The sequence below is a fragment of the Anopheles gambiae genome, chromosome X (genome assembly GCF_943734735.2).
Source record: "Anopheles gambiae chromosome X, idAnoGambNW_F1_1, whole genome shotgun sequence".
In the NCBI taxonomy this organism is placed as follows: Eukaryota; Metazoa; Arthropoda; class Insecta; order Diptera; family Culicidae; genus Anopheles; species Anopheles gambiae.
In genome coordinates, this window is record NC_064600.1 from 13,516,840 (window position 1) to 13,528,686 (window position 11,847).

Here is an 11,847-nt window from a genome sequence, read left to right on the forward strand (position 1 = left end):
CATGCGTGCCGTGGTCTTGAAAAATGCGGCTTTGCGGCGGTACACGGTGGTGACAATTCAGCGCGGGCCAGAGATTCATGAATGTTACCTCCTAGCATCCCCCTCTTTTTTTCTTGCCGTTTTGGAGCAGAACAGTGATGTCAAACTCGCTTTGGGTCGCTGGCCGGTATGCAGTTAAAAATATTCCCACGGGCCGCAGTTCAGCGGAAACGGGGAGGTTGCGCTGATTTCATATTCCAGTTTTAAATCCGCATTAAAATCTAAAAATAGGCAGATAGAATGAGTAGGTTGTGGAGGTTTCTTTTACTTTTTTTTTTAAGATTCTAATCAAGGAAAGGCGTAAAGGGCATATGCATAATTTTGCCACTGTTTTGGAAGCATTTTTAAATAATAATAAATTTTAGTTGTTGTTCAATTGTTAATTTTTCCTTAGCCGTTGCTTTCCATCGGTGAAAATCATTAAAGACATATCCTTGGACCTAGAATCATATCTACTTATTTTGATAGGCTTCAACGAATCAATTCATGGCAAATAATATCTCATAAATCGTTGATAATGTTTAAATAACGAACAGGAAAATAACACTTTACTACGCCAACCAGTTCATAATATTTACTTACAGGGGTTTCCAGGAGTTATCATAGCTGTGGGACACTTTATTGAATCTTTCTTAGGTGAAATGAACTTAATGTAATGGGAATTAGACTCTATAGCACCCTTGTTGTACGAAAGCAATAGGAATTTCCAAGGGGCCTGTCCAAAAACGGTTCCTTGGAGTCCAATTTCCAACATATGGAGTTCACTTCTAATAAGAAAGAGTCAAGGAAGTGTCCGACAACTAAGAGAACCCCTGGAAACCTCTGTACATCTTCAGTGGTAGTCGTCCTAAATCAAAAAATTTATGGATAAACCACATATGTGATAAACATTTAAGCCTTCCTGAGCAGTTTTTCAAACGCTTCGGTTGAGCGTGAGCGAGAAAAAAACAGGCCAGTATCTCAAAACATGAATTTCAAATGCAACCTTATGGCAGCGCCAATGACTAATAACGATAACTCACTACATCGGTAAATATTAGATAACTGTATGAGGTCATTCTGTTAACGAAAAGAAACTTTTTTTCTATGGGAACGCTCTGCGGTTGCCATACCAAATAAGCCACTATGAGTAAATTAGTTGAACTAATAAGACTCAATGTTGAAACCTTCATCCAAAGCGAAACAAAATTAGCACAACCTAATTCCTTTTTTTATGATCCAAAAACTATTCCTGCTAAGCAATAAAAAAAAAACTATTCCTGCTTCATGCCGAAATAACTGCCGAACTTCATCGTGGGCCGAATTAAAAGCCTTCGCGGGCCGTATGTTTGACATGTCTGGAGTAGAATCTCGAACACAGAACGGGACACGAAAGTTGAACTTTGCGATTTTTGGAGCCGAGCCGGCGGGCGTTAGCACAAAGGGGGAAGACGCTTTTTGTCGCCGAACGAAAGAGTGGGGTGGTGGAACGAATAGTCAATGGATGGCGTTGCGAAGATTGCCACTACCCTGGCCCTGGCCCTGGTGAACCAGCAGCGGGACGCCCAGGGGCCGGTGGTTCTATTTAAGCCTACCGACCGACGCTCGCCACGGTCAGTGTGCGCACGAGTGTCTTCCCGCGTGGTGTGGTGTGCAGTTGTTTGTGAACCAAAAAAGAAAAAAAGAATGTTGCTAAACAATCGGTGCAAGTGTCCGTGCTCGGTGGCCCTGCTGGCCCTGGGTTTGGTGTGCAGGCTGGCAATCGCGTACGCCTACCCGTACGCGGACGATTTCCCGTACCAGGTGCACGGTCGGCCCATCGCCACCGTGTCGGGCGGCTCTAGTTCGGCCGGCGTGAAGAAGCTCGTCGCCGGCAGCTCGCAGGATGCGCGCGGCGAGGGTGGCAGCGATGCGCGCGACCACCGGAAGGAGCACGCGTTCGACGAGGCGGGCAGCATCGGGTCGGCCTCGGACGCGGTCCGCTACCATCAACTCGACAATCAACTGGACGGGCACCGGGTGGTGGACGCTAGCAAGGGCAGCACGGTCGACAAGGTGAAGCATCTGGCGGGCGAGAACTTCGAGGCGGACAAGTCGCACAACCGGAAGCATATCAAGTCCGGCTTCAGCAACTCGTACCACAAGGACGAGAGCGGCAGCAAGAGTTCGTACTACGAGGACTCGGACGACCACGGCGGCAAGCAGGTGTACGACAACCGGCACAACCTGCGCAACGACTACGCGGACAAGCTGTACAGCCAGGACCGGCGCAACGACTACCTGCGCGACCATTACGATGATCGGGCGTCGGGCAGCGAGCTGCTCGGTGGTCACCAGTACCGGCGGGTCGGGGCGCTCGACCGTGGTAAGTGGTTTGCTTGAACAGGCCAGTCTGTGGGACATGGGAAGGACTTTGATTTCGCAAAAGAGATAGCATGAGTTTTAATGATTGATTCTAGAATATTTCGGAATTCTTTTCGTTGGTTGTTGGAGTTGATTACCCTGTAGTCGCTAAGTTAATGCTACCTAATGTCCTTGTTGTGTCCATTTTTCCCATCACTAGTCGGGATGACAAGGAAGAATAAAGTTTTCTGGAATCGATTCCTAAAAGTGGGTCCGGAATCGGCTCCGGAATCGGAACCGAAACAGGCTCCAGAATCTGAACCGAAATAGGCTCCAGAATCTGCACCGGAATCGGAACCAGAATCGGCTCCGGAATTGGAGCTGGAATCGGAACCAGAATCGGCTCCGGAATTGGAACCGGAATCGGAACCGAAATCGAAACCAGAATCGGCTCCGGAATCGGAACCGGAATCGGATCCAGAATATGAACCGGTTCCGGAATTGAATTTGGCTCCGGAATCGGAATTGGCTTCAAAATTAGAATCGGCTTCGAAATCGGAGTCGGTTCCGGCATCTCCATAAAGAATAGATGTTTAGGTCCAATGCGTATTGATTGCATCGAAGAATCCAAATATACTGGTAAACGATCGATTCTCATGGAGATTCCCAGACTGATTTCGCTTCTGAAACTTCATACATCAATTCAAGAACTAATTCTCGTTGCGGAATTTCCAATTTCAATTCTGGAGTCAATTCTGATTTTTTTGGAGCAAGTAGCGATTCCCAGGTCGATTTCGATTCTGGAGCCGATTCCCATTCTGGAATTGATTCCGGAGCCAATTCTGTAACGAAATCGGAATCGGCTCCGGAATCGGAACGATTCCAACATCAAAATAGACTCCGGAATTAATTCCGAACAAAGAATCGGAATCGGATAGGTCCTTCAGGTCAGGAGCTCCCACCAGTAATCCCAACACCTATTAAGAATAATAACAAAATGTTCTCTTTCCCTTAAAAAACAAACCAATCCTCCAGGCAACGCATACGGACATCGGGACGGCTATGCTCACAACGACCACAGCGACCAGCACTACGGCACGCAGTCGTACGGTGGGTACGATCACTATCAGCCGGCCGCCAACTACCACTACGACGATCTGTACCGGCGCCGCTCGTACTACGATCCGCGGCCCGCCTTCGCCACCGCTCCCCTAGCACCCGCCCCCATTACGATCTACGAGGATCCCCGCGACTACGCCCCGTACCCGGCGGCACTGGCCTCGCCCTATCCGGCGCGCGAAATCAGGGACGGATCGGCCGTGCTGAGCCGGGACGAGAGCAGCTACCACCATCACCACCATCGCCTGCACCAGGACCCGGCCGCTGCCGGCGGTGGTTCGTTCGGGCAGCGGCGCCGACTCATCTACCGGCCGAGTCCGGTGGCCGCAGCCGCACCGTTGCTGAACGGCGGTTACGGCCGCTACTGAACAACTTCGCCCAGCGGGGGCAATCCCATTTTTTTTAGGTTTAGCAAGCGTCGAGCGACTTTGTGAGTATTGGAACACACGTAAGATTTCCAACCATTTCCAACCTGTGTCGCGACGGTAAAGTATTGATTTTAGCTGTGTAATATTTCGCCTGTAGGTCGGATTCGATTCGATTGCCAGGACGCTGGCCATAGTTGGCGTTCTGACACGAAATAAAACAATAAAAAGATGCTTTGGCGATACATCGCAGAAGCTTTATCGTAACTATGTATCGAATCGTTTTCATTGACCGGGTTGAACGATATAGAATTGTAAAATTATTTGTTTAAGTATCCACAATGGAAGTGCTTTTATCACGACTGAATGTACAATTTCTGGATTAAACATTATACGCAACTAAATACATATTTAAAATCTAATAGTTGTGTGCATTTTTGCTAAATAAATAGTGCTCAGCTTGCAACTTTCTCGCAGCAGAATAGCAAACGTTAATGTGTCTAAACCTGAGTTTCAATAAAAAACAAGCATTCGCCTGAGACGGAACACACATGAAAATGTGTAAGTTAAACTATATAAGGAGCAGAAAATGCATATCCTTACCCATGAATTCGTCTTCGTGTTTCAATCGATACGAAGTTCGATGCGTTCTCGACATCGCGGGAATTCTCGTAGGAATTGAATCCAGAAAACGAGCCTAGTGGTTGTAGGGCACTAAAATTCGTTCGATACGATGAATTAGAACTAATTAAGTTATTGATTTGATTTTCACACCTTCTACAAAAATTATTTAAAAGTAATATGATGCCGTTCGGTCGAACATTCCATTATTTTGTGAAACGTGTCAACATCGTTCCGGAAGCGATCAAATGGCATAAAGAGACTTATATTCTATGTACAGTCTGTCCCAAAAAGTATTCGTCTAGCTGAATATTTTACAGGAAAAGGCGAACTATGGCCGCAATAGGCATGGGGTGGTAAAAGTAATGATGAGGTATGATAAAGAAACCAAAAAATAAGCATTAACATAGTGCAATAACAACTAAATTTAAAAAAAAAACTAAAAAAAAGTCGTTTGTTTGGCGCGCAAAAAGTATGCGGCGTAACATGCGCAAGAAAACAAAGGTTATTGCAATAAAAAAATGTCTTGTTCTTGGTTCTTCTTGCATTTTTAACTATTAGTGACTACTTGACCAACACGATAACTCATTTGAACCTTAAAACGGGCGTATTGCATTTCTGGGCCACGTGGCCAAATTCAATTGAAAAATTGCCAACGGATATCTTATTGGGAGTCTACTGAATCGTTTTCATCCCTTCGGTTTCAGCTGGTTTGGTGTTTTGGGCAAATGACATTGCTCTCGCTCGACTGACCTGGAAACATGCGGTACTTTTTAAGTACAATTGTTCAGCACTGGGACTTAAAGAACTTAAAAACTGCCAGAATATATTTCCCCATCTAGTTTTCTATCAATTTGAATCATTTTTCTTGCTCACTTTTCCTCACCGGGCCCTTGTATCATGACACCATGGTGCTAACGTTACACGAGATTTTGCTGCTGCATCTTAGTCGACTGTTCTCGCCTATACTAGACGGCGGCCGCATGATCTCGATGAGTTACGCCAAACGCTGATCAAATGAAGAACATGTTTTGTAACCTTCAAAAATGGGTAGAATAAGTTATGCAAATGATTAAGATATGATTTTCGCCATCATGCTCGCTTCCTGTAAGTCTTCTATGTCCACGGAAAATAGGCATGTTCATATAGTGGTTATAGTCATGGAATGAGTAAAAATAGTTCATACGGAAAATCTTTTGAGGATATGTTTGAAAATGCAAAGAAAATAATTGCATGTTGATCATTTACGAAACATTCGCTCAACATTTGCATACTTAGCTGATTGAGAAATCGACGTCAAATCAAACACACCATTGGTTGACTATAATCGTTACTCAGTGCTACTTTCAATAAGTTTCATCAAACACAATCATACCAAAAGGCATTGAATTTGAGTTAAAATAATCGATTGCTCGACAATTACGTACCAGAGTGGCTCACTTTAACTTTTAAACCTTTTGTAAAATATCAGAGATTAAAGAAAAATATATTGAAAAATATCAGATCATATCGTATTATCATAAATAACTTTACATTTACCCTATAGCAGTGCTCTCCAACCTTTTTAGGATTACGGACCACTTGTGTTTGAAAATACATTTGCCGCAGCCCACATGTATGAAACGGTAACATATTTTTAGTAGACTAAATTCAAAGCTTTTCGGTCAAAAATATGTTTTAAATTATTCTAACCATACTCGTTGAAAATTTAATCCTGATTGTGGGAATTGTAATAAGCTTTTTCGCGGTTACTTGGTTTGTTTTTCATAAATTTGTTTGTGCTTGTATAAATGATTGTTTCGATATATTAAACGTATTTCAATAGAAACATTCCAAAATATGCATTTACTTTCCCGGCAATTCGAATGCATTAACCTTTGTCTCAATTACCAAATTTACGCCCTGATTTCTACGGCTGGTATACCCAGGTATTTAATACATTTTGTATGGGAAGTTATACTTTTTCATACTGAAAATGTAATAACTATTGTTGTATTGAAAATTAAAATTTATAATTTGGTACAAAGGTACGGACATTAGTCTTATTTATTTTAGCGAAGAAAGAGGAATTGTAAGTCTCCTTCCCTATTTTTTTAAAATATTTTTAAGGTTGACAGCTCTTAGAAGTTTTTATTGCTATTTTATCTAAAATACATTGAAAGTGCCATGAATCCATGAATGACATAACTATTAATGCATTTAATATTGTGCAGTATTGAAAGCTGCCTTTGAAAAAAGCGGTGTCACATATAAAAAAAAATTAAAAATAAACCTTTATCTTAAAACAAAATCTGAAATTTAGAAAATTAATACCACCAAAAGATATTAAAGCTTTAAAATCAAAAAGTTTCACAACCCATACTAAACGTATGGGATACCCGGATATGCCAGGTCGTAAAGATAAGGGGTATGAAAAGAAAGATTTAAAACTAAAATTTTCGAAAAATAACTTCATCGTGTGCCCTTTATAAGAATTAAATTTCCTGCCTCGAGTTGAATGCCAAATTTCTCGACTCGAATTGAGTATGAGAATAGAACAAGCCTGATTGTGTATGTGCGTGTTTTTTTTTGTTTCTCAACTCGACGGCAAAACTCACCAATCAGCAGCTCAACGAACGCGCAACACACAACCATCATATCTAGGTGTAACTAATTTATTTTTCATGTTCATTTAGTGCACCTTGCCCGGGGCACGTGCACATGAAAAGCACAAATGCGTAGCGCGTAAACCACAAACAAACATAATAATGATTCGAATGAGAGATGGAAAGCATCAAACATAAAAACGTTGTCTTTTGCACAACAAGCGCGCGCGTTTGTGGTTTTTAAGAAACAAATGATACGTTATGCGCACCTCTTAAAGTTTGCGTGTGCTGTTAAGTTCTTCTCTCTTTTGACCTGGCATAATTGCAAAACACAATTGATGGATGATTGGTTGGGATGGGTTGGTAGACCGAAACAAAAAAGCGCGGACAATCGTTGCCTTCGCACGTTAGGCGGCGGATAATAGCCGACGGCGCAGCTCCTCGATGAACGTGTCTAGGGCGACCTCTTCCTCCTTGCGGGTGGCAATCTCGCGTAGCTTGACGACACCGCGCGACAGCTCGCCATCGCCGAGTATGACCGCGTACGGGATCTGGTACTCCTCGCAGTGCTGCAGCTGGGCCAGCAGCTTCGGGTTGAGCTTGTACGAGTGTTCCGCCTGTGTTGAGAGAGGAGGAAATGATGTAGTAGATGAAGTAGATGATGTAGGCACATCATAGTAGTTTTTGGTAAACGTTCATTATAGTTAGTCCTGTTTCGCATACAGTAGAGTCACGTGGGTAATTTAGTGTTTGATTATTTTCCCTATAAAAATGCTGTGGTATAACTCCCCTCAACAGGCAATGGGCCCAGAAGTACTGACGAACAAGGTTGTGTGATATAAAAAGAAATTCTCGACAAATTTAATCTTGAAGAAACTCTCAAGGAAAATGAAGCATTTGCAGGCAAAGGACTGCCGGGAAAAATTCTAAACCAGCAAGTCCTTGACGCTGCATGGACTGCGAATGATGAACGAACTAGGGCATTGATCGGTCTGTGGTTGGACGACAGCCAACTCATCCAAGTCGTGCAAAAGTTTAGCGAAATACATATGAGATGTGCTGAGGAACTATGCCACCTTCGACTCCCATTGATTGCGCTGGGAGAAGAAATGAAAGATCCGTCCTTTGTCGCGCTAATGTTATCAAATTTGCCAAAAATCCTATGATGTTTTGATCATGGCTTTAGAAAGCAGGGCTGATGAGGATCCATCGGCGGATTATGTTAAAGGCAAACTGTTGGATGTAGGAAGACGTCGAGCTGATGGTGCAGACGAAGATAAAGCATTACTATTGGGAGGAATAAAATACAACACGACATTTAGGAACGCCAAGAAACTAACAACCAACAAGGAAAAACAGTGCCATTGATCCATGGGCTGAAGACAAGAGAAGTAAGCAGGATGGTGGTTCCATGGTGTTTCGATTCTCCCAGGCAACTTCTCTTACGACGAACAATACGTCTATTTTGAAGATTAGTACGTCAGCATTAGCAAACTAAGATTCCACCAAGTCAACCGGTGTCGGAAGCTGGCGGATTTCAGCTGGCGAACTATCAAATGAACGTTAGGCGTTATTGAAATGAGCGAAGTCTACGTAGGTCCAAGCGAACTATGAAAGGTATCGCACCTGTTCCCGATTCAGGGAAGAAACTTATGTGGTGGGATCTGCTGAACGAAATGAAGAACCCAGGAATTTTAAAGAAGTTCTCGTCTGTGAAGCACGTGAAAAATGGGTATCGACAATTAAAAGTGTGATAACATCATATGATTTGAAACGGAACTTTGGATGTGGTGTTACCAGCAAGAAGATATGTTACTGCCATGCTAACGAAGTAACTGGCAAAGCAAAAAAAAACTGAAATGCTAGAACTTCGGGATGACTCTGACTTCGGGTGGAACTAGTGATTCCTATTTTGCCGGAGTCGTAATCGGACTAACAATACCCAGATTTTGATCGGAGTAGTAAGTGCACTCCAAAGAGCACATCATAATAGTTTTTGGAAAATGTTCATTATAGTTAGTCCTGTTTCAAATACACTAGAGTCACGTTAGTGACAAATAACCAGAAGCTAAATTACTGTGTTACAAACTCCGCTCCACAGAATGGACCTACCTTGAGGCCGGCCGACCACAGCTTGTTGAGTATTTCGAGCCGCTTCAGGTGCAGACCCTTGTGGGCGGACGCGACGTACACCTCCGTCTCGTTGGTGCGCGTTTTGCCGCCGGCCCGCGCCTCCAGGATGGAAAACAGCCGCTCCACCCCGATCGACACGCCGACGCACGGCACCTGCTTGCGCTTTGGGTTGAACATGCCGACCAGATTGTCGTACCGGCCGCCGCCCGCCACCGACCCGACCGTAATCTCCTCGTCCGCGCTGCTGCCGCCTCCTGCGCCACCGCCCCCGAGCAGGACCGCCTCGTATATCACGCCGGTGTAGTAGTCCAGCCCGCGGGCCAGGCTCAGATCGAACGACACCCGGTCCGCCACCTGGAATATCTCGCAGTACTGCAGCAGCAGCCGCATGTCCTCCAGCCCCTCCATCGCCACCTTGATGCCGCGCAGCGTCTCGTCCGCCGCCAGCCGCTCGATCAGCTCGGTGCCGCCGTGCAGCGTCACGAACTGCCCGATCCGCCCGACCGCCTCCTCCGACAGCCCCTTCTCCTCCACCATCTCGCGCCGCACCTCCTCCCAGGGCGTCTTGTCCAGCTTGTCGACCGAGGAGCAGGCGGTGCGGAACTTGTCCGCCGGCACGCCGCACGCCTCGAAGATGCCGTCGAGCAGCTTGCGGTGGTTCAGCTTCACCACAAAGTCGCCCACCCCCACCTCGGCGAGGATTTCGCACACCACCTTCACGCACTCCGCGTCCGGCAGCATCGGGTCGTACGTGCCGGCAATGTCGAAGTCGCACTGGTAGAACTCCCGGTACCGGCCGCGCGTTATCTGCGGATTGTCCCGCCGGTACACCTTCGCGATGTGGTACCGCTTGATGTTGAACACGTTGCCCATGCCGACGTAGCGCGCGAACGGCACGGTCAGGTCGTATCGGAGCGCCAGTATCTCGCCGCCCTGGTCCTTCAGGTCGTAGATCAGCTTCGAGTCCTCGCCGTACTTCCCGGTCAGCACCTCCTTCAGCTCGAACACGGGCGTGTCGATCGTTTCCGCGCCGTGCCGGCGGAACACGCGCACCACCTGGTCGAGCACGCGCTGCCGCAGCGCCATCGCTTCCGGGCCGTAGTCGCGCGTGCCCTTCGGCGTTTTCAGCGACAGGTTGCGGTTGCCGGGTTCACTGGCCGCCGCTGGTTTGCCCGGCGCTGGTGTTGCTGCTGCTGTCTCGCCGCTGCCATCGTCGTCGACGGTGAGCTGCTTGAGCTGTTCCTTCAGCGCCAGCAGCTTCTGGACCTCCTCGTTGATCTGCGTATGATGCGAAAAAACAGACGAAATAGTCATTAGTTTCCAATTCATAGGCGAGAAGCGAAGCAATAAAAATCCCTTCAATCCCTTCAATCGATTCGAGGGGGTTTCCCCCCATTTCTCTATCGCCTGACCTGAGCGAGCCGTTGCCGGACGTCCTCCTCGCCCGCCCGTATTGCCTGCATCGTGCTGGCCACCACCGCACCCCGACTGGCGGAGGAAAACCGGCGCAGCGAGCAGCCGGCTCCGAGCAGCAATTGTCTCGCCAGCATTGTGCAATGCCCTTCCCGCCCCACTCCCAAGAACCCTATGCTTTGTAACGCGGGCGGGAGTGCACTTTCGAGCCACACTTTTCTGCTGATTTTCCTTTCACTTTCGTTTCGTCACTCGCGTTCGTGCTGCTGCTGACGCAATTGTACTCTCTTTCTCTCGCGCTCGCACCTAGCGTAAATGGTAAGATGGAATGGAATTGAGTTTTTGCTGGCCTTCTTTCCAACAATTGGAACTGCTTTCCCCATTTGTGATTTGCTTGTGGTGGGTGGTTTATTGGGCGAGCGGGGATGGTAGTAGTGGCTTGATTGCAGACCGCATAATTTGCTGCGGATTTCCGCGGTGAAACTCGATCGCGTTGCGGCACTGTTCGATTTTTGCACTCTCAGCAAAAAAAAAAATAATTGTTGGAAGAGGAAAAAGAAACTGTACACATGAAAATTGGCCCCCAGAAAAGTACTAAAATTTGGGGTTAAAATGTACCAAATTGTGGCTCCCCTCCCACCCCACCCCCACGTGCTTCATGCCTTCTTAGTCGCCTGTGGACCCCTGGGGTGTCCGGCTGGTCGCAATTTACCTTCGCCTTATCCTTCGTGGCGGCCGACTTCAGCTTCCGCACCACGTCTCCCTGGGCGGTGATGGCAGCCTCGAGCGTATCCTTTGCCGTCATCGCTGCTGCACACTTTCTACCTTGTCGACCACGCGCGTGGCCACACGGGGGAAACCAAAACTACCGAAATGTGGCACCGATGGGAAATGGGAAAGAAGTGCGACCCTGGGGCAAGGGCACAGCGACCGCGCAACACGACCCGGCACCGGACTGTGTGTGAGTGAGAGTGTGCGTGTGCGTGTGGAAGGAAAGCGCGTTGTGTGCGGACGTACTACCGCTGCTGCCGACGCTGATGGCTGTACTGCACTCGCCGAACTGTCCCTTCCGCCTTTCTACCAACCCGCTTCCCCGCTTGCCTGACCAAACCACCTCGTGCACACCCCTGCCACAAAACGGTGGAAAGCGTATTTACACGTTGCAGACCTACACGAGCGGTATCCCCGACGAGCGGCCAGCAAAACAGACCCGCAGCCCCGGCTGACAGTTGCACACCGTGCAATTGTTG

The 11,847-nt window shown here is 47.0% G+C and overlaps 2 protein-coding genes across 5 annotated transcripts; one reads left to right on the forward strand and one right to left on the reverse strand.

Annotated features, from left to right (window-relative positions):
* The first annotated feature begins 1,278 nt into the window (after positions 1-1,278).
* Positions 1,279-5,970, forward strand: LOC3289738 (uncharacterized). Its single transcript, XM_559373.5, has 2 exons — positions 1,279-2,383; positions 3,397-5,970. Exons 1-2 carry the CDS (start codon positions 1,519-1,521, stop codon positions 3,846-3,848), a joined length of 1,317 nt encoding a protein of 438 aa, XP_559373.5. The 5' UTR covers positions 1,279-1,518; the 3' UTR covers positions 3,849-5,970.
* Positions 5,971-7,104: 1,134 nt separating this feature from the next.
* On the reverse strand, positions 7,105-11,847 carry LOC1272323 (histidine--tRNA ligase, cytoplasmic). 4 transcript variants are annotated; one of them, XM_003437033.2, is made up of 4 exons: positions 11,770-11,841; positions 10,597-10,903; positions 9,164-10,462; positions 7,105-7,668 (listed from the first exon to the last, which is right to left on the reverse strand). In XM_003437033.2, the coding sequence occupies exons 2-4, from the start codon at positions 10,732-10,734 to the stop codon at positions 7,459-7,461; spliced, it is 1,647 nt and encodes a 548-aa protein (XP_003437081.2). In that variant the 5' UTR covers positions 10,735-10,903; positions 11,770-11,841; the 3' UTR covers positions 7,105-7,458. The 4 variants fall into 4 exon arrangements, with proteins under 4 accessions (XP_003437081.2, XP_061519179.1, XP_061519178.1 ...); XM_061663195.1 differs by having other exon boundaries at positions 11,766-11,830; XM_061663194.1 differs by having other exon boundaries at positions 11,310-11,825.

Coding starts and splice junctions, on each gene's coding strand:
- LOC3289738 (XM_559373.5), top strand. CDS start 1,519: ATGGATGGCGTTGCGAAGATTGCCACTACCCTGGCCCTGGCCCTGGTG. Junction 2,384..3,396: donor GGTCGGGGCGCTCGACCGTG/GTAAGTGGTTTG, acceptor CCAATCCTCCAG/GCAACGCATACGGACATCGG.
- LOC1272323 (XM_003437033.2), bottom strand. CDS start 10,734: ATGCTGGCGAGACAATTGCTGCTCGGAGCCGGCTGCTCGCTGCGCCGG. Junction 10,463..10,596: donor TCCGGCAACGGCTCGCTCAG/GTCAGGCGATAG, acceptor CATCATACGCAG/ATCAACGAGGAGGTCCAGAA. Junction 7,669..9,163: donor TGTGGTCGGCCGGCCTCAAG/GTAGGTCCATTC, acceptor CTCTCAACACAG/GCGGAACACTCGTACAAGCT.